At 41.5% G+C, this 24,589-nt stretch overlaps 1 protein-coding gene across 2 annotated transcripts; it reads left to right on the top strand.

The window, feature by feature from the left end:
• Positions 1 to 692: 692 nt before the first annotated feature.
• On the top strand, positions 693 to 24,589 carry LOC132816515 (mitochondrial uncoupling protein 2-like). 2 transcript variants are annotated; one of them, XM_060826210.1, is made up of 7 exons: positions 693 to 781; positions 4,556 to 4,753; positions 14,125 to 14,332; positions 19,375 to 19,572; positions 22,066 to 22,167; positions 22,246 to 22,426; positions 23,511 to 24,589. In XM_060826210.1, exons 2-7 carry the CDS (start codon positions 4,628 to 4,630, stop codon positions 23,614 to 23,616), a joined length of 921 nt encoding a protein of 306 aa, XP_060682193.1. In that variant the 5' UTR covers positions 693 to 781; positions 4,556 to 4,627; the 3' UTR covers positions 23,617 to 24,589. The 2 variants fall into 2 exon arrangements, with proteins under 2 accessions (XP_060682193.1, XP_060682194.1); XM_060826211.1 differs by having other exon boundaries at positions 24,311 to 24,586.

Genomic DNA, 24,589 nt, shown 5'->3' on the forward strand with positions numbered 1-24,589 from the left:
AAATTAAATTATTAATTTAAGAATAATTCTGCAAATTGAAAATATATACGTTTCAAAATCCAAATAATTATAAATCTGAAAACATAACCCTAACTTTTGTGTATGTATTTAGAATTTGGTTCATTCTATCCGTGTTAATATGAATCATGCAAACGAGAACATTATGGTATCGACAATGTCCAACTAATATCAGAACAAGTCACTTAGCTATCCATTTAAATTGTGGATGTACAAACCAAACTGGATTGGCCTCGTACGTGCAAACTAATTAATCTATAATTGGATGGATGCCCGGAGTTAAATATGCTAAACAATAACTATTTGCCTCTTCTCCATCCACACCCTCTCTAGGTATGTCTTACTTTAAAAACCCGAGGAACCATTCTACCGGAACCGAAACCTATCCAACAGGTTACAAACCTGGACTATCCAAACAGATATGTTCAAGAACAAGGAACAAACAGCAAACCCAGTCTGATCTCCTCAGAGCGGACTACGATCCGATTTGACCAGATTCTGGTACTAATGGGACCAATGGGGCAGTGGGAGACAAGTCTTCACTCGTGAGCAATAGATTGAAGTTACAAACTCTACACCCGCCTCTAACAGGCTCTCATTCAATCAATGCCCCTCCCCGTCGAGATGTATAAATAGATACGGAGGCAGCCTGTTTACTAACTTGTAGAGTAAGAACTTGAAGGAATGCTTAATCGTTTTGGAGTAGTTTCTTTTAAGCGTGAGAGTCTACTATCTCACTCGTCAGTGATCTCGACACTGTTAGGTAAGAAAATTCTCATTTTATGGATTAACTATCTTGGTACAACTTCATTAATTTAAACACAAATAGCCCTTAAACCTGCTAATTCTTAACTGATTATTTAATTGTAGATGTCATGGCTATGATAAAGCAGTGATTAAGGCTGGCCAATTGTCTATACATCCCTTCAGTACAATACTCTTTCCTCCTTTCTTACCTACTTTTTTTTAAGTCTTCAGCAACATTCTTACATTTGGCATGTTTTGTCTTTAGATATTTTTAATGAACCTGTTCAGTCTTGACTCTCTTTTGGGCAAATGGGACTTGATCCCAGCTCTCCTGGCTTAGATGTAAGGATGCAAGCCCCTTCAATAGCCATATCCTTACCCTGTTTGCAAACGATAGAACTTGTTGCCTTGCTAAGGATTAGTGAACACTTGCAATCATGGTCCTGGCTTTGGAAATGGAAACCAGCTAATGTTTAGATTTGCCAAAGGCAATGTGCACAATACTTTTTAGAAATCAGGTTTTTAAAAATTTAATGAGGAGTTCACTATAGTATTATTTTTCTTGAGTAACAAGAAACTCCTCCCTATTAACTGAAAGCACTCTGAATAATTTTGGATTGGGAATATTCATTTATGTACAGGACTCTGAGAGGGTCTGAATAAGTGAAGAACCTGGTTTATAACCAACAAAACAATATTAAAGACCTGAAACAACAGGAAAAAAAATGCTGGAACAACACCACTGGTCTGGCAGCATCTATGGAGAGAAAGTAGAGTTAATATTTTGAGTGCACTGACCTTCTTTCAGAATCTTCTTCACCAATGCAGCCAGATCTGTTGTGCTTCTCTGGTAGCTCTGCTCTTGCACATGAGAGTCAACAATTTTAGTTTATTGGCAAAGTACTTTTTCTTGAACCACTGTTTTGTATTGACTATATCTACATTCATACTAAGAAGCTCTAGATGTTAGGACTCAGGACACAGGCAGATGGATGACCCAGGTCAACCTTTCTACCTCTGTCTTTGCATTACAGTGAAGTTAAAACCTTCAAAGATCCTCAAAATTGATCCCCAATGGTTCTTAGCCAGACTTCTTAAACAACCAATTCCAGACACTGATTTGTATACATGGCTAAGTCTTTTTTTTAGCAATACATTAAGTGCAGCAAAATTTCTTTAACAATCTAATGGATCTATGCTATCAACCTAAAAACCTATTGCTTTTAGCTCCATTCATGCAAAAGATAGATCGACACTGAGGGGATAAAAGAAAATAACTAAATGGCTAGATGGGGTTAAGTGTTGGCTCTGTGATTAGCACTGTTGCTTCCTATTGCCAGGGACTCAGATTTAATTCCACCCTCAGGTGACTATGTGCAAATTCCATACATGTCCTCCCTCTGTGTGGGCACACTCCAGGAATCTGGGTGAGATGCTTTTTAGAGGGTCAGTGTGAACTTGATAGACTGGCCTGCTCCCACACTGCAGAGATTCTGACACTTTCATGACCTGGTGCTCCACAGGCCTAGATGTTATTTTCTCTCTAAAGGTATCAATCTTGGGTCTCTGTTATAATTTACTCCTATAAAGGTAATAATAGTTAAACTTTAGTTTTCTATTCTGAGCGTCCAAGAGCTGCTCATGGGAGGTTAGCCAAGGAATTTTCACATCTACCTGCTGAAGCACCAACAGCCAGAAAACCATTTAAACTCTAGCCCCTTCCTGATGGATTGATTGCCTCCTACATAAGGTCCCAGTTACCATTCAACATTTGCCACCAGCTTGTTCATAAGGCCTTCCAGACTTGCTAGAACCACTTCCCATTTACTGACTTGGTTAATAGCCAACTTCTGCTTTCAGTTTTGTAAACATCATGTTCTTTGCTGACGAAGCATCTTTTTGATGCCATTAACGTCTAGGCCTGGCCTCCCAAATAAACAAAAGATTGCTTTGTCTGTGTTCCTCTTTAACACCAGTTGTTATCCACTGGCTCCAAACATTATCTTTAGGTCAAGTTGTCAGTTCACAGCTCCAAACCAAAACTGATAAAAGAATAAAATGAAAAATGTTTTTCCAAATCTGGATAATGCATGGCTTGGGGAGAAATGTGCATCTACTCCCTTTACCCTTGTAGAACCTGCATAATGTGTTTGGGTGGTGCTGTTGGATAGAGCTAGTTTGAGTTTGATGTATATTTTATACTTGAACTCCCTCCATCACATGCTCTGTAAATGTTTAAGTCACTGCTTTATCCCTGATCGTGTCAAGCTACTTGTGGTGTTGAAGTTTCAATTTTCCAGGCAAGTGGCAAGTATTCCATCACACTCCTGATTTTACCTTTTTGTAGATGGTGGGTGGGTTTTGGAGAGTCCAGGTTGAATCATTGTCACTCCTGATGAAATTTCCAGGTCTTGATCCGTTCTTGTATTTATGGTAACTGTTTTTGGAGGATTGAAAGGCATTTCTTCCAAAAGAGAAGGAGACAGAAAATAGGTAACAACTATCATTAGAAAAATATTAGTTTATTGTAAAGGATCTAATGGTGGAGCATTTAGAATTGTATAACACTTTTTCAAGCAGAGACAGCATGGCTTCATGAAGAAAAGCAATGCCTGACAAATTTACCTGGAGTTTTAGAAGCTAACGAGCAGGATAGTTGAAGGGAAACCAGTGGATGCGATATGTTAGCATTTTCAAAAGGCTTTTGATAAGTTACTTTACATAAATCTAAGATAATACATGCTAACTCCACACAGTCACTCAGGCTGGAATTGAACCTGGATCCCTGGTGCTGAGGTAGCAGTACTAACCACTGGGCCACCCCATTGTAGTGAACTGTATTGAATGGCAGTGCAGGCTGAAAAGACCAAATGGTCTACTCCTGCTCCTAGATCCTGTAACGACTAGGTAGTCTTCCAAAAACTCTACAAGGTACTAGTTTAATTGCATTTAGAAAAGAGTGATCCCCTTATCAGATGACTAGTGTATTGGCATTGGAGGCAGAATACAGAAAGTTCACCTGTTGATTTTAGGTATGGAAGGATTCTCTTCTGAGAGATTTGAGTAGGTTAGGCCCGTCTCATTTTGAAGTTTTGGAGAATGGGAGGTGGGGGTCTTGGCAAGATGAGAAATTATTCTAGCTTTATGGAAAAATCTAGATACACAAGGGCATATGACTACAGGATTGATCATTTGGGACACTGTGGAATGTCTTCTGTGGATAGTGTATCTCTGAAATTCTTTGCCAAAGTGGAAGATAGAAGCTGGGTCATTAAGTCTGTTCAAGGCTGAGATAGACTGACTTTTTTTAATCCATATAGGAATATGGCAGGATAGTGGGGTTGAGGATCATCCTATCAACCACCATATCAATAACTGGCAGAACAGACTTGAGTTGGTGGGCCAACTTCAGTTATTACTTGCTGTGTGCTGGTCCAGTTACCCTTCTGGTCCTAGTCAATAATGAATGCCAGGTGTGTTGAAGTCTCCTCCCAAATTGAACTGGATACTTTTGTCCTCTCTGGTGATCATGCCATTTCAGGTGGAATGGGGAAATGCATGTATTGTGTGTATAGTGTGGATTCTGTTGTCTGTAATTTCCTAAATTGGGTTTTCCATTTTAATTTTCCTAAGGAAAAACAACTTTTAGTCACTGAATCACTTTTTTAAATGTTTTCTCACCACCTGAGAATAAGCTGCAAATATTACTTGAATGTGCTCTGGTTATTTGCTATCCCTGCAAAAAGCAAAACCTGAGGGATTTGTTGCTGTCAATATTGCTTTCTTGTAGGCTTGCTTGGTGAACAGTGGATGTACAAGAGTTTTAATTTCCCAGGCATCTGCATGAAGACTGCACTTGAACATGGTTGGATTAAAACCGACAGATGTGCCTCCAACAAATGGCGTAAAAATTCTAGGTGCTGGTGCAGCAGCCTGCGTGGCTGATCTTGTTACATTCCCTCTTGATACCACCAAAGTCAGGTTGCAGGTAAAGTTAATGTTTGACAATGTTGATACCTATAACTCTTTTGTAAAGCTTTTCTCTTTATTGTTATTACTTCATTACCACAGTCTTCTACTATACAAGACGATAGCAGTGGGTTCTCCCAAAATGGAGAAAAGCATTAATGTGAAATCAAAACTATTGAATCAATTACTTGTGTTTCTGTCAGTGCTGAGTCAGACTCATGCTAATCTTGGAGAAATCTGGTAAAGTCAAATTAGTGTGGATGCTGGGACTCTGAAATAAAAGCACAAATGCTAGAAAAACTCTGCAGGTCTGGCAGAATCTATGGAGAACAAAACGGTTAATGTGTTGAGTCTGGTATGTCTTTTTCAGAACTCCAATGATCTGTATTAACTCCTTTTTTTTTCTCCTTATCCCCCACCCAATCCTAGTCTAGGTTGCATTGAATTTGACCCAAAAACGTAAATTACAAGAATCTAACAGGGATGTCAACAAGCCAGTACTCTTTTAGTATCTCTCTACAGCAGACAAGGAAATGGTGTATTAATGTTTTTTCACCTTAGCTGGACGTGGAGAGCAAGCTGAGAAAGTGAGTCATAGTCGTAGAGATGTACAGCATGGAAACAGACCCTTCAGTCCAACCGTCCATGCTGACCAGATATCCCAACCCAATCTAGTCCCACCTGCCAGCACCCGGCCCATATCCCTCCAAACCCTTTCTATTCCTATACCCATCCAAATGCCTCTTAAATGTTGCAATTGTACCAGCCTCCACCACATGCTGGCAGCTCATTCCATACACATCATCCTCTGCATGAAAAAGTTGCCCCTTAGATCTCTTTTATATCTTCCCCTCTCACCCTAAACCTATGCCCTCTAGTTCTGGACTCCCTGACCCCAGGGAAAAGACTTTGTCTATTTATCCTATCCACGCCCCTCATAATTTTATAAACCTCTATAAGGTCACCCCTCCGCCTCTGACACTCCAGGGAAAACCACCCCAGCCTGTTCAGCCTCTCCCTGTAGCTCAGATCCTCCAACCCTGGCAACATCCTTGTAAATCTTTTATGAACCTTGGAAAGATGTTGTGCAACTTGACGATATGAAGGGGACCAGAATTACACACAATATTCCAACAGTGGCCTAACCAATGTCCTGTACAGCCACAACTTGACCTTCCAACTCCTGTACTCAATACTCAGACCAATAAAGGAAAGCATACCAAACGCCACCTTCACTATCTTATCTACCTGCGACTCCACTTTCGAGGAGCTATGAACCTGCACTCCAAGGTCTCTGTTCAGCAACACTCCCTAAGACATTACTATTAAGTGTATAAGTCCTGCTAAGATTTGCTTTCCCAAAATGCAGCACCTTGTATTTATCTGAATTAAACTCCATGTGCTACTTCTCAGCCCATTGGCCCATCTGGTCCAAATCCTGTTGTAATCTGAGGTAACCCTCTTTGCTGTCCACTACACCCCCAATTTTGGTGTCAACTGCAAACTTGCTAATTGTATCTCTTATGCTTGCATCCAAATCATTTACTTAAATGACAAAAAGTAGAGGGCCCAGCACCGATCCTTGTGGCACTTCACTGGTCACAGGCCTCCAGTCTGAAAAACAACCCTCCACCACCCTCTGTTTTCTACCTTTTAGCCAGTTCTGTATCCAAATGGCTAGTTCTCCCTGTATTCCATGAGATCTAAGCTTGTCAATCAGTCTCCCATGGGGAACCTTGTCGAACTCTTACTGAAGTCTATATGGATCACATCTACTGCTCTGCCCTCCTCAATCTTTGTTACTACTTCAAAAAACACAATCAAGTTTGTGAGACATGATTTCCCACGCACAAAGCCATGTTGACTATCCCAAATAAGTCCTTGACTTTCCAAATGCATGTACATCCTGTCCCTCAGGATTCCCTCGAACAACTTGCCCACCACCAACGTCAGGCTCACTGGTCTATAGTTCCCTGGCTTGTCTTTACTGCCCTTCTTAAACAATGGCACCACGTTTGCCAACCTCCAGTCTTCCAGCACATCACCTGTGACTATCAATGATACAAATATATCTCAGCAAGAGGCCCAGTAATCACTTTTCTCTAGCTTCCCACAGAGTTCTTGGGTACACCTGATCAGGTCCTGTGGGTTTATCCACCTTTAGCCGTTTCAAGACATCCAGCACTTCCTCTTCTGTAATCTGGGCATTTTGCAAGATGTCACCATCTATTTCCCTCCAGTCTATATCTTCCATATCCTTTTCCACAGTAAATACTGATGCAAAATATTCATTTAGTATCTCCCCCATTTTCTGTGGCTCCACACAAAAGCCATCTTGCTGATCTTTGAGGGGCCCTATTCTCTCCCTGGTTACCCTTTTTGTCCTTAATATATTTGTAAAACCCCTTTTGGATTCTTTAATTCTATTTGCCAAAGCTATCTCATGTCCGCGGCACTGCTGTCTCACAGCGCCTGAGACCCGGGTTCAATTCCCGACTCAGGCGACTGACTGACTGTGTGGAGTTTGCACGTTCTCCCCATGTCTGCGTGGGTTTCCCCCGGGTGCTCAGGTTTCCTCCTACAGTCCAAAGATGTGCGGGTCAGGTGAATTGGCCATGCTAAATTGCCCGTAGTGTTAGGTAAGGGGTAAATGTATGGGTGGGTTGCGTTTCGGCCCAACAAGTCCACACCGACCCGCTGAAGGGCCTGTTTCCACACTGTGTAATCTAATCAAATCTAGTCCCTGCTTTGCCCTCCTGACTTCCCTCTTAAGTATTCTCCTACTTTCTTTATACTCTTCTAAGGATTCACTTGATCTATCCTGTCTGTACCTGACATATGCTTCCTTGTTTTTTTTTTCTTAACCAACCCTCAATTTCTTTCGTCATCCAGCATTCCCTATACCTACCAGCCTTCCCTTTTCACCCTGACAGGAATATACTTTCTCTGGATTCTTGTTATCTCATTTCTGAAGTCTTCCCATTTTCCAGCTGTCCCTTTGCCTGTGAACATCTGCCTCCAATCAGCTTTTGAAGGTTCTTGCCCAATGCCTTTCTCCAATTTAGAACTTTAAGATCTGGTCTATCCTTTTCCATCACTATTTTAAAACAAATAGAATTATGGTTGTTGGCCCCAAAGTGCTCCCCCACTGACACCTCAGTCCCCTGCCCTGCCTTATTCACCAAGAGTAGGTCAAGTCTAAGAACAATTATGAAATCCTGTGCTTTCTAAATAGACTTCGATCACATGGTAAACATTTTATAAAGTATTTCAAACAAGGTGAACTATTCTGGCATCATACTTGAATGAATTATAGACCATTTGAGAAAATGATTCCGGATGACTACCAATTCATGGATGGATTGAAAACTGTAGGGTCCTTCCCTTGAGGAGAGAGGGTTGTGAGGAGATTTGATAAGTACTCATTCAGTAGTCTAGAGAGCATATTGAAACTGCTTCGTTGGTAAGAGTGGAGAATTACAAACTGATTTAAGGAACTGTTGAAAGAATCAATGTTAACATGAAGGAAAAAAACAGCTTAAACAATTGAGTAGTTATGATTGGAATGCAAAAATAAGAATGGGAGGAGGCAAGTTCACATGTGACGTTATAAAGGGAATCTGATCAGTACTGAACAAAAAGTCCAAAACTCGAGCACATAGGTTTTAACTGGGCAAAAGTGGGTACTGCAGATGCTGGAGATTAGAGTCTAGATTAGAGTGGTGCTGGAAAAGCGCAGCAGGTCAGGCAGCATCTGAGGAGCAGGAAAATCAGTGTTTCGGGCAAAAGCCCTTCATCAGGGAAGTCCTCATTCCTGATGAAGGGCTTTTGCCAGAAACATAGTCTCTTTTTTCTTTCTGCTCATCAGATGCTGCCTGACCTGCTGTGCTTTTCCAGAAGCATTAATCTAGACCCCCACATCGGTTTTAAGGTATGTATGGAAAGATTTAAGGGCAACTTTTTCAGAGGGTGGTATGTGTATGAAATGAGCTGCCTGAGGAAGTGGAGGCTGGTATAATAACACTGAAAAGGCATCTGGATGGGTATATAAATGGGAAGAGATATGGGCCAAGTGTTGACAAATATGACTCTAATTTAGGATACCTGATTAGCATGAACAAATTGGATCAAAGGGTTTGTTTCCATGCTGACTTTATAATAGAAAGCTGTTGTGAATCACTGAATCTGGGACGACCATTTGTACCAGAAACAATAAGTACTATTGATAGATTCTCTAACCATTAGAGAGAGAGGACCTAAAGTAGCCCTGAAAGAGATAAGAAGGTAAATAGAGGCTGTAGCTTAGTTATGTTGGACAATTTATTAGAAATAAGAGCTAAGTATGATCAGAAAAGGTTTGATCGTTGCCAATAAATCAAATTTAGTTGACTTATATTGAAAGAATTTTGATTTCTACTTCCCTGATAGGGAATAATAGCTAGTCTTCCTTTTGAAGATGGCTAAGTATACGGAAGTATCCCTTCAGATAGAACATAGGGGCTTGGGGATAATGATATTAAAGTGGACCCCCACAGCAGGAAAAGTAATCTGGAAAATATTTTAGCTTTGTTGAACATTTGTTGGTTGCAGGGAGGATTTGTTCTTATTTCTCAAACTGCCTGCAGAGGCAATTGATGTCATAAAGGTTATGGAAGTCAAACAAATATTTGTCAATTAATTGAATGCATTGAGGGTATGCTATTTCTCTTTTAAAATCTTTGTCTAGCTGAATTCCAAAATAACAATGTTCTATTGGTATGGAAAAGGGAAAGTCTTGGGTATCTTTTTTGATGCAAGTCAATTATTTTCCCCTTTGAGATTCTGTGGCATTTAAGCAGTTTGCTTCTAGATAAGAGTAATTGGAATTTGGCTTCAAGGGCCTTCTAAATGTGTAAGGATTCAGACAATAAACAGAATTGGTAATCTTCAATCAACAGTCTTGTCTGGAAAGTGTTATGTCAATGTGATGATGCACCCTGTTTTTCACAAAAGTGTTACGTCATGGCAAGAATTTGGAACTTGTATGCTTTGATAGCAAAAATGGTTGCCTTGTTTTGAAACTGGATTAGATGACACCTTCAGCACTACAGTCCACTCTGCCTTTTAAGGTCATGGCTGACCTGGTTGTGGTCTTGACTTGACTTTCCTGTCCATGCCCTAATAAAGTGTCTAAATTTACATGGACACTTCAGTTCTGAAGTGTCCTTCTGCACTGGAAATGTTTTCCTCAGATGCCACCAGACCTGGTGTTTCTCTAAATGATCTCTTTATTTCAGATTTCCAGCATTCTGCAGTACCTTGCCAGTTTTTTTTCTTTTGCCTGACTTGCATTGTTCAGATCCTGAAAGAAAGAATGCACTGACAATCAAGCCCTAGTGTTATTTTACGTTTTGATGACTTCTAGGTAAGATAGATACTATGTAATCACTAGTGTAATGATAATGCAACTATCCATTAGATTTTTAAATCTCCAGGTTTCATCAACTAACAAGAACATAGAAATTTTATTGGATATGTATCCTCTAAAGTATAGCAAACTGATCAGTAATTAAGAATATTCAAATTTTGAACCATATCCTCTTTAAATTCAAACACACACCTTCCTCAAATAGGACTGACAAGGCAAACACTTACAGGGAGATGAGATTAAAAACAATCTATACAAAAGAAGCAGTCTGACAAAGGGAGAATTGAGTGACTTTCTCTCAGTTCTGTTTTTTGGTAATGCAATCCTGTTGTCCTCTGCAGTGATCCTCCAAACTTGGTAGCTGGCTAGTCCTAGGATTTTGCTGATTATTCTAAGTTCTTCTCTTTTTGAACTTCTAATGCTGGTTTTGGGGTGGGGGGGAGGAGGAAGGGAAAGGGAGAAAGAAAACCTTGTCTTGCTTCTCCATTCTAACAAATTGCAAGTTGAAACTAATCCAGAACATCTTGCTAAACAGTCCCCCCCCCCCCCCCCCCCCCCCCCCAAACCCAAGGAGATCTGTACCAGCTTGCCTCAAAGTATCTAATCCAACTTCCCCAAAGCTCTCACGTCCTTGTGTAATCAGAACTGGAAGTGAGATTCACTTAAAGGTGTTAAGTTAGTTCATTCTCTGCAGTACAGCAATCCAAACTTCCACTTTCCAGTCTTCAAAAAACTATGGAGTTTTATAAGCTATGAAAACATGGAATATGAGGATTGCTTTTAAAACACTTTAGAAAAGTAAGTAAGTCAGTCTACCTGAAAGTGACCTAACCCAGTGTGACTGAGCACAGGGCCCTGGGGTGTTAATGGATGCTCATTTATACTATGTTGGCTTAGGGACAGGTAGTATAAAAAATAAAATTTTTATTTGTTTTTGGTTTGGCATAATTGAGGATTGGTTCTATTGGAAGTTGTTCGAAAAGAGATCAAGTTTTCAGGCAGGTCAGAGGAGACCTGACTGGTATCAGAAGCAAGTAAAAAATGAGGTCTGCAGATGCTGGAGATCACAGCTGCAAATGTGTTGCTGGTCAAAGCACAGCAGGTTAGGCAGCATCTCAGGAATAGAGAATTCGACGTTTCGAGCATAAGCCCTTCATCAGGAATAAGAGAGAGAGCCAAGCAGGCTGATATAAAAGGTAGGGAGGAGGGACTAGGGGGAGGGGCGATGGAGGTGGGATAGGTGGAAGGAGGTCAAGGTGAGGGTGATAGGCCGGAGTGGGGTGGGGGCGGAGAGGTCAGGAAGAGGATTGCAGGTTAGGAGGGCGGTGCTGAGTTGAGGGAACCGACTGAGACAAGGTGGGGGGAGGGGAAATGAGGAAGCTGGAGAAATCTGAATTCATACCTTGTGGTTGGAGGGTTCCCAGGCGGAAGATGAGGCGCTCCTCCTCCAGCCGTCGTGTAGTTGTGTTCTGCCGGTGGAGGAGTCCAAGGACCTGCATGTCCTCGGTGGAGTGGGAGGGGGAGTTAAAGTGTTGAGCCACGGGGTGATTGGGTTGGTTGGTTCGGGCGGCCCAGAGGTGTTCTCTGAAGCGTTCCGCAAGTAAGCGGCCTGTCTCACCAATATAGAGGAGTACCTGGGGGGTGCAGTGAAGCAAATCTAATTTCTTCTTTTTCCAGGGAAGAAGTGCTGAACAGTTCAAGAAAAGCTCCACTTTCTCCACTGAGAGTTTTTTAATAAAAAGAAAATTGTCCAACTTTCAGCAAGTGCTTGACAAGAAATCCAAGCTCCATTTTGTGAAGAGTTCATAGTTTACAGGAAAGAACTGGGTAGAATTAGCTATGCCAAGTTTTAAGATTTGATATTAGCTTTGGATCTTCTTTGTTTCAAAGTAGAATGTAAATGATATTTTTTTCACTTATCAGGACAGGCATGATAAGGCAACCATTTGCAATTATAAAGTCAGAAGTCACAAGGTACCAGGTTATAGTCCAACAAGCTCATTGAAATTTGCAAGCTTTTGCAGCACTCCTCTTTATCAGGCGAAGTCCTCCTTATTTTTGACTGAGTTTTGACATTTTTCAACCCAATCCTTTTGCAACCTGGTTGTACTTAGTATCTGACTTTTGGAACTCATGGGTTAACAAAAATTTCAAAATTTCCATTTGAAACAAGTGTTAGTTACCTGTTTAAATAATTACCTGAGCAAGAGTACTGTTGGACTGCAGATAACTTCATGACAGAGTCCAATGCATCTCTGGTCTTCCATTGTATATTTCTTCAGGAACTTGTAGGTCACTTGTACTATCTCTAACCTGTCAGAATTGACATTGTCCAACAATCTTTTAACTGTTGCAAACAGGCCATCTCTTTGGTTGAGGTGGACAACTAATTTTGGCTCTTCAGAAACCCTGCCCTGAACTTCTTCTTAATATGGTAAGAAGAAGGACTGCAGATGTTGGAAACCAGAGTCTAGATGCCTCAAATGAGTGGTGCTGGAAAAGCACAGTAGGTCAGGCAGCATCCAAGGAGCAGAAAAACTGATGTTTTGGGCAAAAGCCCTTCATCAGGAATAGAGGCATGGTGCCTGCAGAGTGGAAAGATAAATGATGGGGAGAAAGTAGCAGAGAGTACAATAGGAGGGTGGGGGAAGGTAGCAAAAATTATGGTTGAACATTTAGCCTATCTCCTTGTATCTGGTCTAAAGAAATGTCTTCTGCCTTCCAAGAAAGCTGAAGAGCCATTCTGCCTGTGGTTAGGAAAGGTTTGGGATAATATTGGGATTAGTTACCTTCTGGATAAAATCTGAAATCTTTCAAAGATCTTCACAGTCCTGATAGCTGTCTGCCAGAGTAGATAGGTTGAAGCCTAGATTGCCTTTGTATGGAGTGGCAGAAAATGGGGGTGATAATAAATGAATATTTGGCATCAGTATTTTGTGTGGAAAAGGATGTGGAAGATAGACTGCAGAGAAATAGATGGTGACACCTTGCAAAATGTTCATATTGCAGAGGAGAAAGTGCTGGATGTAAGAGACCTAAGGGGCAACTTTTTCACGCAGAGGGTGGTGTGTGTATGGAATGAGCTGCCAGAGGAAGTGGAGGAGGCTGGTACAATTGCAACATTTGAGGCATTTGGATGAGTATATGAATAGGAAGGGTTTGGAAGGATATGGGCCATGTGTTGGCAAGTGAGACTAGATTGGGTTGGGATACCTGGACAGCATGGACAGGTTGGATTGAAGGTTCTGTTTGCATGCTGTACATCTAACTCTATAAATGCTAGGTGTAGCTTTCAGGCATAATGGAACAAGGTTTTAACCAAATTTTGACCCCAATTTTAAATCTTCCCCTCCTTCTTTGGCCTGGTGTAGAGACTGGATGGATTTTTTATTCATGGATGAGGACATTAGTAGTGATTCAGATGGGTTTTTTCAACACTGGATTCATGGTCATGATTAGATTCTTAATTCTAGATTTTTTTTTTGAATTCAAATTCTACCATCTGCCATGGCAGGATTCGAACCTGGGTCCCTAAAACATTACCTGGGCCTTTGGATTAACAGTCCAGCAATAATACCATGAAGCCATCACCTCCCCATACGATCAAGATGGATTTTCCCCTCATGACAGAATAGTCACTGGCATGTTTTCACTTTTGCTTGATGCTGATCTTGTAGAGGGACTGGAGGATCTTGTCAAAGGTGTGGTATCACAATACAGAAATCAAGGCAAACAGCACCTCTGTGGTTTGTAGCACTGAGACCTTGGCTCATATAATCTAGAACTGTTTATGTTCCATGGAATGCAACTTCCCCAGCATAACAGGACAGGGGCTTGCATTCATTAAAGTTTAGCATTTTCTTTTCTTTATAAATGACTAATGCAAACTAAAAAACTGTTTGAAACTCCTTGTCTTTTTTTCTTAAAAGACATAAGCAACTTGATTGTGGCTGAAATTATAGAAGTCTTGTTCATGCACTCAGATTCAAGGAGAATACAAATCTATCAACAATGTGACCTCTCCAAAGTATAGAGGGGTCTTTGGTACCATGGTGACAATTGTGAAAACTGAAGGGGCAAAAAGTCTCTATAATGGCTTGGTGGCTGGTCTTCAACGTCAGATGAGCTTCGCATCAGTGCGTATTGGGCTTTACGATTATGTCAAACACTTCTACACCAATGGATCAGATGGTGAGTACCTTCAGGCGTGTGTATAATGGATATAAGCTCATCCTGAAAGGAGCACCTTCCATCTGGAGACTGGGTTGGTGTAATGACAGTTGACTATGACAAGCATAATGTGTGGTCATGAGCCTGTAGTATTCACCTGGACTGTCTCAGACTCCTCCCTCCCCTTCCTAGACCTTTCCATTTCTATCTCGGGCGACCGACTCAACACAGACATCTATTATAAACCGACTGACTCCCACAGCTACCTGGACTACACCTCCTCCCACCCTGCCCCCTGTAAAAACGCCATCCCATATTCCCAATTCCTTCGTCTCCGCCGCATCTGCTCCCAGGAGGACCAATTCCAACACCGCACAGCCCAGATGGCCTCCTTCTTCAAGGACCGCAGATTCCCCCCAGACGTGATCGACGATGCCCTCCACCGCATCTCCTCCACTTCCCGCTCCTCCGCCCTTGAGCCCCGCTCCTCCAACCGCCACCAAGACAGAACCCCACTGGTTCTCACCTACCACCCCACCAACCTGCGCATACAACGTATTATCCGCCGCCATTTCCGCCACCTCCAAACGGACCCCACCACCAAGGATATATTTCCCTCCCCTCCCCTATCAGCGTTCCGCAAGGACCACTCCCTTCGTGACTCCCTTGTCAGATCCACACCCCCCACCAACCCAACCTCCACCCCCGGCACCTTCCCCTGCAACCGCAGGAAATGTAAAACTTGCGCCCACACCTCCACACTCTCTTCCCTCCAAGGCCCCAAGGGATCCTTCCATATCCGCCACAAGTTCACCTGTACCTCCACACACATCATCTATTGCATCCGCTGCACCCGATGTGGCCTCCTCTATATTGGTGAGACAGGCCGCTTACTTGCGGAACGCTTCAGAGAACACCTCTGGGCCGCCCGAACCAACCAACCCAATCACCCCGTGGCTCAACACTTTAACTCCCCCTCCCACTCCACCGAGGACATGCAGGTCCTTGGACTCCTCCACCGGCAGAACACAACTACACGACGGCTGGAGGAGGAGCGCCTCATCTTCCGCCTGGGAACCCTCCAACCACAAGGTATGAATTCAGATTTCTCCAGCTTCCTCATTTCCCCTCCCCCCACCTTGTCTCAGTCGGTTCCCTCAACTCAGCACCGCCCTCCTAACCTGCAATCCTCTTCCTGACCTCTCCGCCCCCACCCCACTCCGGCCTATCACCCTCACCTTGACCTCCTTCCACCTATCCCACCTCCATCGCCCCTCCCCCTAGTCCCTCCTCCCTACCTTTTATCTCAGCCTGCTTGGCTCTCTCTCTTATTCCTGATGAAGGGCTTATGCTCGAAACGTCGAATTCTCTATTCCTGAGATGCTGCCTAACCTGCTGTGCTTTGACCAGCAACACATTTGCACCTGTAGTATTCTGACACATTTGGTGTAGCAGTCTGCTACCTGGTAGATATTAGAACCAGCACATGATGTTAGTTTGCAGATTCCTATTGAGGTGGTAACTTGGTATCAGGGAAAGCTGAGAATATGATTAAGACAGTAAAGACGGAAATTGCTGAGCTTCTATTTGCTCAGGGATGTGTTGTTGGCTATGCCAATATTCATTCACCTGGAGAGCATATATAGTATACGTACAGCCTATATAGTACAGGTGCACTCAATGCTATTAGTGTCTCACCAGTGAATGGTGATTTTTGTACCATTATCAGGCTGGTGTGTGGCTTGGACATGAACATGCATTAGGTGTTGCCATATAGATGCTGCCCTTACCTCTTTAGTTGGTAGCGGATAAGCATTTGGGAAGGTTCTGTCAATGGAGCCTTAGGTTAATGTACACCACCTGGAAGATGCACACTGCTACAATATGGGTAGATATTGTCTGCATCTTATAATGTAGAAGAGTGTACTGAAGATGTGGGATTGGTAAACCTTGCTGTTTGGTGCTCTTGTCAGTTCTTCACCATTTCAGATGCAACAAATTGTAGCTTTTCTGATCATGCATTGGTTTCAACATCGAGATCTTTCTAAGCTTGACAATCATCAGCAATCTGATGTTACAAACTACTTTCAATATCCCACCATCAGTGCTAACAGCTGATTAGTGTGGTAACATCCTGAACCATTCTGAAGACCTTATCTTTCTGATGTCCATGGTCAAACCAACACTGCATTTTGCTGTTGAAGGTGTTTCTAAGTTTGGAATGCTAGTGTGATGGTTGCTGTAGAGAAATTCTAAGGACTCTCTGTACCCTTTGCTTGCCTGAGATTCAAGAAAAATATTGAACTGCTTTACTCACTCCTAGAATGGTACTTGGGTCAACAATCTGTGTAGTTGATCTGTAAGTGCATGGCAGCAGTGAAAACTGTTTGACTGTATTCATTGTGCCACTATTGCTGACCTTGCCCAAGATGTCCTCAAACAGGACATCACACTGAACATCTTGAATGGTCATACAATTATCTCCAACTATTTAAATAAACCTGGTCTTTTGGTTTAATTGCTTTGTGGTGTAAATATTCCCATGTGACCATGGAGTAACCACTCCCAGGCACAAGCCTGGGCAAAATTTAACAGGGAGTTGTTTGTGTTGCTGGAAAAGCACAGCAGGTCAAGCATCATCTGAGGAGCAGGAAAATCAATGTTTTGGGCAAAAGCCCTTCATCAGGCTTTAGCCTGAAACATCAATTCTCTGTTCCTCAGATGCTGCCTGACCTGTGCTTTCCCAGCTACACACTCTCAACACTGATCTCTAGCATCTACAGACCTCCATGTCTACCAAAGTTAATGATGACCTTCGGCTACCCAAACATTAGGCTTCCCTCCTCACCCTCTGAGTTCATAGGAGAACACAACAGCATGTTTAGCACTGACTTAGTTGCATAAGTTGTCTAAATGCTTTTCTAATTCCTTTCTTTCCTGGTATGTCTGTTTCTGTGCTCCACTTCCAGGATTTTTTTTTTTTTTGTCCCTCCAATGGAGCTATTAACCCTGGTGTGGTAGGTTAGACACCAAGGTGCCAGTGGGTCTTCACATTATTACCTGAGGCTGAAAAATCCTCCTGACTTTTTTTCTGAACACTAGGCCAAGTTGGACCCAATTTCTGTCTGAGGAGATACAACCAAGTCCTTTGACCAGGAGAGACCTTTAATGTTTGGCTTTGTTTTGCATTTCTGCTAATCAGAGGTATGGGCTGAAAATGAGAAATGGGAGCAGATGGAGAAAACAAGCTAACTCTTCACCCACCTCAATGGCACATCCTTTCTGTTAGGTAACTTCTACATATGTGGTACCTACAGTGAGGAGACTAGAAACAGACTTCAGGAGGACCTAGGTTATTGAAATGACTAGATACCGATGGAATTTTAATATTGAGGTGTGAGGTGATCTATATTCTAAGGGAAAGTAATTGAGTATAAATGGTACAATTTTATAAGACCAAATATCTGTGCAGACTTCAGTGACTAGTTGATAAAGAGTACAGAATCTCTTGGTTTTTGTAATAGAGGCACCGAATACAAAAGCAAGGGTTTTTATGATAAATCGCTGATTTCAGACCTCACCAGCAGTATTGTCTCAAAGATGACATGCATTTTTGGCACATGGAGCAGATTTATCAGAAAAGGAAGAATGAAGGAACTTCAGTTGATGAAATATTAGAAATGCATGATCTAATCCTTTTTTTTAAAAAAAACACAAATAATTTGATGTTCAAACTAGAGATTTTGATCAGGTCAGTAGGAGGAAGCCTTTTCATCTGGATTCTGAATTGAAGTGATGGTTCTTCAAAAAAAAACAGGCCAGTGGTGGGGGAGGGGTAAAGCAGAGAAGAGGACCGTATTTTAAAGACCAGTTATAATGTGGCACATACTGTTTGGTGAAGGCAAGATGTAAATTTTGAAAGGGATTTTGAGATGTTTTCCAGGGCTGTGGAAAAGAGGGTGGAGCTATTTGTATTAGGAAGAACCAGCCCAGGTTCCATGAACTGATTCTACCCAGAAGGGTGGCTATGCTGCTATTATTTTATTGTTCCGAGCTGCAATATAACATTTGCCCTACAAGCAATCCGTCACCCCACTGTTCCCATATCAAATTAACCATTCTTTGTCCTTTATGAACCTGTCCAAGCTAACCTTGATTTTTGGTAGTCTCTGTCCTTTTTTAAAAAAGTAAAAAAATCACACCACACCAGGTTATAGTCCAACCGGTTTAACTGGGAGCACTAGCTTTTGGAGTGCTGCTCCTTCAGGTGGTTATGGAGGACGCTATTGTAAGACACAGAATTTGTAGCAAAGGCTTACAGTGTGATGTAACTGAAATTATACATTTAAAAAATACCTTGATTGTTGAAGTCTCTTGGCTGTTAGAATGCCTATGATGATTTCACTACTTTCATATGTAAACACAAAACATTTTTAAAAGTTACATTCTCAGGTTAACTTTATCTGGGCTGGTACCAATTGTTAATGTGTTGAAGGTGTTATCTCCCTATATGCTGGTGTCTGTGCCACTTAGTCTGATTTCTTCTAATCTAAAAAGTGAATTAACAGAATTTTTTTTTTTATTAGATTAGATCACTTAGTGTGGAAACAGGCCCTTCGGCCCAACAAGTCCACACCGACCCGCCGAAGTGCAACCCACCCATACCCCTACATTTACCCCTTACCTAACACTATGGGCAATTTAGCATGGCCAATTCACCTGACTCGCACATCTTTGGACTGTGGGAGGAAACCGGAGCACCCGGAGGAAACCCACGCAGACACGGGGAGAATGTGCAAACTCAACACAGTCAGTCGCCCGAGTCAGGAATTAAACCCGGGTCTCTAGCGCTGTGAGGCAGCGGTGCTAACCACTGTGCCACCATGCCGCCCATAATAGATTCATGCAGCTTTTGAGCAGAGTACAATGTAACTCTACAAGTACAAATTCACCCCACAAATATACGTGTGGGTGACCTCTCCAAATCCTGTCCTAGTTTGTGATTTCCAGACCCTCCTCCCTCTCCTTGCACTAATCATCTCCTTGCCTTTTTCTGTCCCCAGCTATTACCATTGGTAGTCGTTTGCTTGCTGGCTGCACAACAGGAGCCATGGCAGTCACAATGGCACAGCCAACCGATGTGGTGAAAGTAAGGTTTCAAGCACAATCTAATCAAACTGGTGTGCGTAAGAGGTACAGTGGGACCATAGACGCCTACAGAAAAATCGCTAAGGAGGAAGGACTTCCAGGATTGTGGAAAGGTCTGAAAGTCTCATACATTTATTACTGTTTCCCTAGTTGATTTGAGTTACTGGATCTAGTGTTAAAGACTGGTCTGCATTCCACCATTACCATTGTGAGGGATGTTTGTATTAATTAGCCCTTTGAAGGGGTGAATTGGGAATATTTAGGCTCTAATATTGGCTGCTCAATGACTGAATCAATTTTGTTTTGCTTTGCTACAACTTCTGAAGAGGTAAGGAAAGACTGTCAAATTTAAATATCCGAGCTCAGACCGGTGGATGCAACCTATGGATTTTAAGGCAAAAACTGCCTAGATTGAAGGCAAAGCACAGGACTGCAAAGAAAGAACAGGCCATTCGGCCCACCAAGTCTGCACTGACCACCCCTTGTCTCTTGTTCCATGTCTCTCTTCCCTGGATCTATTCATGCGTCTGTCAAGATGCCTCTTCAATGTTGCTATTGTATCCACCTCCTCCAGCATCTCATGGCAGCAAATTCCAGGCATTTATTACCCTTTTTTTAATATAAGAACTTCCTGTTTTAGACGTTCTCTTATTAGCCTAACTAATTGACAGTTTACCCTGGGGGGGGAGATAAAACCTCTGACTATGCATTTTATACATCGCCTCTCATAATTTTGTAAACTTCTATCAGGTTGCTCATCCACATCTCTAATTCTTAGATTAGATTCCCCACAGTATGAAACAGGCCCTGTGGCCCAACAAGTTCACACCAACCCTCCAAAAAGTAGCCCACCCAGACCAATTCACCTACTTAGTAATTACTCCTGACTAATGGACCTAACACTATGGGCAATTTAGCCTGGCCAATTCACCTAACCTGACATCTTTGGACTGTGGGAGGAAATCTGAGCACCCAGAAGAAACCTGGGTTCTGGAGGTTTCCAGACTGGAAGATCGTGCAACTCCACACAGGCAGTCGCCCGAGGCTGGAATCGAACCCAAGTTCTTGGTGCTATGAGGCAGTAGTGTTAATCACTTGAGCTACTGTGCCACCCCATTCCATTGAAAACCAACAAATTTGTCCCATCTCTAGTAATAGCTAAGACCCTCCTGACCAGACAACACCCTGGTAAACTGTTTTCGTACCCTCTCCAAAGCCTCCACATGCTTCTGATAGTGTGGTGATCACTATTATGAATATTGCATAAAGTTCTATAGTTACAAGGTGACTTGCCAATTTTCTATAGTCTGCCACGACTGATTCCATATTCCTTCTTGACCACCTTATCCATTTGTTGCTATTTTCCTATTGAGGGTTCTGCCACTTCCTGTATCTGGATTAAAATCCACTTGCCATTTCTCTGCTCAGGTTTCCAGCCTATCTGTTCTTTTGCATCCTCTGGCAATCCTCCCTATCCACAGTTTTCCCCAATCCTTGTGTCACCTATAAACTTGTAGATATTTCAAACAGGGTTCCTAGAACTGTTTTGTGGAACCCCACTGGTTACATATATATTTTTCAGCTTTTTAAAAACACCCTTTTGCCACTCTTTTCTGACCAAGCCAATTCTGTATTCACTTTTACCAGCTTACCATGGATCCCATGTGACTTCACCTTTTTTTGTATCAGCCTGTCCATAGGGACCTTGTCAAAAGCCTTGTTAAAATCCTTGTAGACCACATCCACCACCCTGCCCTAATCAATTATCTTTGTCACTTGCTCAAACTCAAATTTGAGACAAAACCTTCCCCATACAAAGCCATGCTACCCATTGCTATAAATACATATCTTTTCCAAATGTGAGTAAATGCTATCCTAAAGAATCTCCTAATTTCCCAACTGCTGAGACAAAGCTCACTGACCTGTAGCTTCCTGAACAACATTAGTTATTTCCCCAGTCCTCTGGGACCTCCCCTGTAACTAAGGAGAATACAAAGATTTTTTTTGTGTGCAAGATCTCAGCAATTTCCTTGGCATTCTGGGATAGATCCCATCAGGGCTGAGGAATTGTCTACCCTTTAATGCTTTGTTTTTATATCAACTTACCAATCTCTAGACTCTTCATCTACTTCTCCTTTGAATACCAATGCAGTATTTAAGGACCTTGCCCACATCCTGTAGTTCCACACATAAATTCCCTTTGTCTTTGAGCGGACCTACCCTTTCCCTAATTATTATCGCTCTTTTTTTTGTACGTGTATAAAATGCCTCGGGATTTTCCTTAAAACTGTCTGCCATTTTCATAGCCACTTTTGTAGCCGTACTAACTCCGTTTTTTTGACTGTTTTAAAATCTGAAATAAAAAAATGCTGAAAATACTTGAAGCTGGTCTCCACTTCTGAAATTGATTCACAATGAGTTTTTAAGCCCCCAAACCCACAAACTAATCACTCAGGTTTTGACCTTTTTTTAAAATGTCAGTTCATTGCTTTTTAAAAATTAGTTAAAAGCAGCCAATAGAATTCATAATAGTTGAATAACTTCAATTTTGTGCACAATGAAGAGATTAATTCCAATGTCACAAAAGCATTGGTTGACTTTTGCAGGTACTTTGCCAAATATTATTCGCAATTCTATTGTGAACTGCTCCGAACTAGTGACATATGATCTGATCAAAGAAGGGCTGATCAAGAATAATTTCATGACTGGTAAGCATTACACAATGGCCAGTATAGAAGGCTAAAACTTTTAATAGCACAAACTGATCATTCTGATTTTGATTGCAGATAACCTGCCATGCCACTTTTGTGCTGCTTTTGGTGCTGGATTCTGCACAACCATTGTAGCTTCACCCGTTGATGTGGTAAAAACCAGATACATGAACTCTGCTCCTGGCCAGTATGGCAGTGCCTTGAACTGTGCCTTTATCATGCTGACAAAAGAGGGATTCACAGCTTTCTATAAAGGGTAACTCTCTTTATTTACCATATGGACTTTTTGATCTTGAAATCAAGAGTATTTCCATACCATTTTTAATTCTAACCAACCAATAGTACATTCTAAACCAATCCAATTACTGTTCTGTGCAGTGCCCTTATCATAAATATGGAACTTGTGAATGTTCAAGAGCCTAATTGCTATAAATACTTGGGTTTGAGTTTCCTTGCTTCTAAATGGGCATCTTTTATTTCACTTCCACCCTCCAATAATACTGCTATTCTTTCTTCCCACCACACCTACAATGTTTATCTTCAGATGTCTGAACTTGATCCCCCTCCAATTTTTTTCCCCTGGCTGGTGAACTAAGCCTCTTGGCTATGATATTAAAGTGGTTTTCTTTCCCAGAGGTGAGCTGTTATGGGGCTATCCTACTCCCACTCCAGCACTACTCATAGTTTTTAAACTAGCCTTGTTTTCCACCAAGATCCACAAATATTCTTTGTCTTGTAACTCTGTTCTTGCCTTCTCCCACTCCTGTTCAATGTCACTTTGGGTAGCTTGTACCCTTCCAACAAGATATTAGTCCACCCTGTGCTGGCAGACTACTAGTCGCTGGACTGTCCTTGATAATGTCCCCATGACTCTATTAGGCTAAATGTTTTTAAAAAATTCATTCACTGGATGATGGCATCACCAGCTAGACCAATATTTATTGCCCATCCTTATTGTCAATCACGTCCCTGTAGGTTAGACCAGGTAAAGATGGCAGTTTCCTTCCCTAAAGGGCATTAGTGAATTAGATGGGTTTTTACTGACAATCGGCAATGGATTCATATCAATTTCAGATATTTAATTCCAATTCTGCCACAGCAGATGGTGGAACTTTGAACCCAGGTCCCCAGAACATTACCTGGGTCTCTGAAATAACAGTCCAGTGATTAATAGCACTAGCCATTGCCTCCTCACAACTCATCTGCTGCTCGATTTTAAAATCTGCCTCCATAACTCTCAACACTTCTTATCCATTGCTTGTTTGAGACATTTTTAAAAATAGATATTGAACAATTTACTTTCTCAATTGATTACAGCCAAAATTTTTATTTTGCAACAGGTTTATGCCCTCCTTCCTGCGTCTAGGTTCATGGAACGTGGTAATGTTTGTCACTTACGAACAGATGAAACGTGCAATGATGCTGGTCAAGCAGTCCTGGGAATAATTTTAATGTTCCACACTTTATAGTTTTAAATATAAAATTTAATATTTACCACATTATATAAATCAAAGGGCATTGATTTCTTAATCATTCTGTTTTAAAGAATGGTTTAAACTGTGGGCATGTCGCTGGTCGATGGCAATGCCATACCTTGCTGCTGGCTTATTTCTTAATTTGAGGTATTTTGTGAATTTTTTTTGTTTTGAAGGTGTCTTGTCTGTTCTGAAATAATATAGAAGCAAACTAATAACCCCATTCTTTCCCTTTGTACCTCCTGGTTTCTGGCATTACCAGTGATTTGTTATCCAAATTGAAATATTGAATGTTTTTGTAAAAAAGAAAAGTTCACTAATGGGGTGAGGGTGTTGCTAGGTCAAACTCTGGCCCTCTCCCTCCATACTCAAATCAGTATAGTGTACTCTTCTGTACTTATCCATTTTTGACTAGAAGTAAATGACAAAGTATGATTTTAAGGACCACATTATCAAGCAATGATTGGTTCAAAGTTAAAACATGGATGCTTTTAATTCCAGAAAATCTTAAATTAAAATTGTCATCTGAAATTTAAAAACAAATTCTGGAATGCTCAACAGATCTGGCAGCAACTATAGGAGTTAATATTTTGATTTGACTTTAATGAAACTTAACATCTCTATACAGTGTTTAGACTTAACATGAACTCTTCCTTTCTCCACAGACACTGCCAGACCTACTGAGTTTCTACAGCACTGCTATTTCTCTGGTTTAGTTTGCTGTGACACGTCAAGAATGCAACTCTATTTCTGATCTTTACATTGTTCTAAAAGTGAAACATATGATGCAGTAATTTTTTTTTTTGCTTTTTAAAAAAACCTCCGCACTATAATCTGGTTTGCTGACATTTTTCTTGTAGTAAGAAATGTGTACAAGTTCAGATTCTAATATCTAGTGTCTTTATACGGATTTGTTTAAATATAATCCTTCCCCTCTTTGCATC

The sequence above is a fragment of the Hemiscyllium ocellatum genome, chromosome 6, assembly GCF_020745735.1.
Source record: "Hemiscyllium ocellatum isolate sHemOce1 chromosome 6, sHemOce1.pat.X.cur, whole genome shotgun sequence".
Lineage (NCBI taxonomy): Eukaryota > Metazoa > Chordata > Chondrichthyes > Orectolobiformes > Hemiscylliidae > Hemiscyllium > Hemiscyllium ocellatum.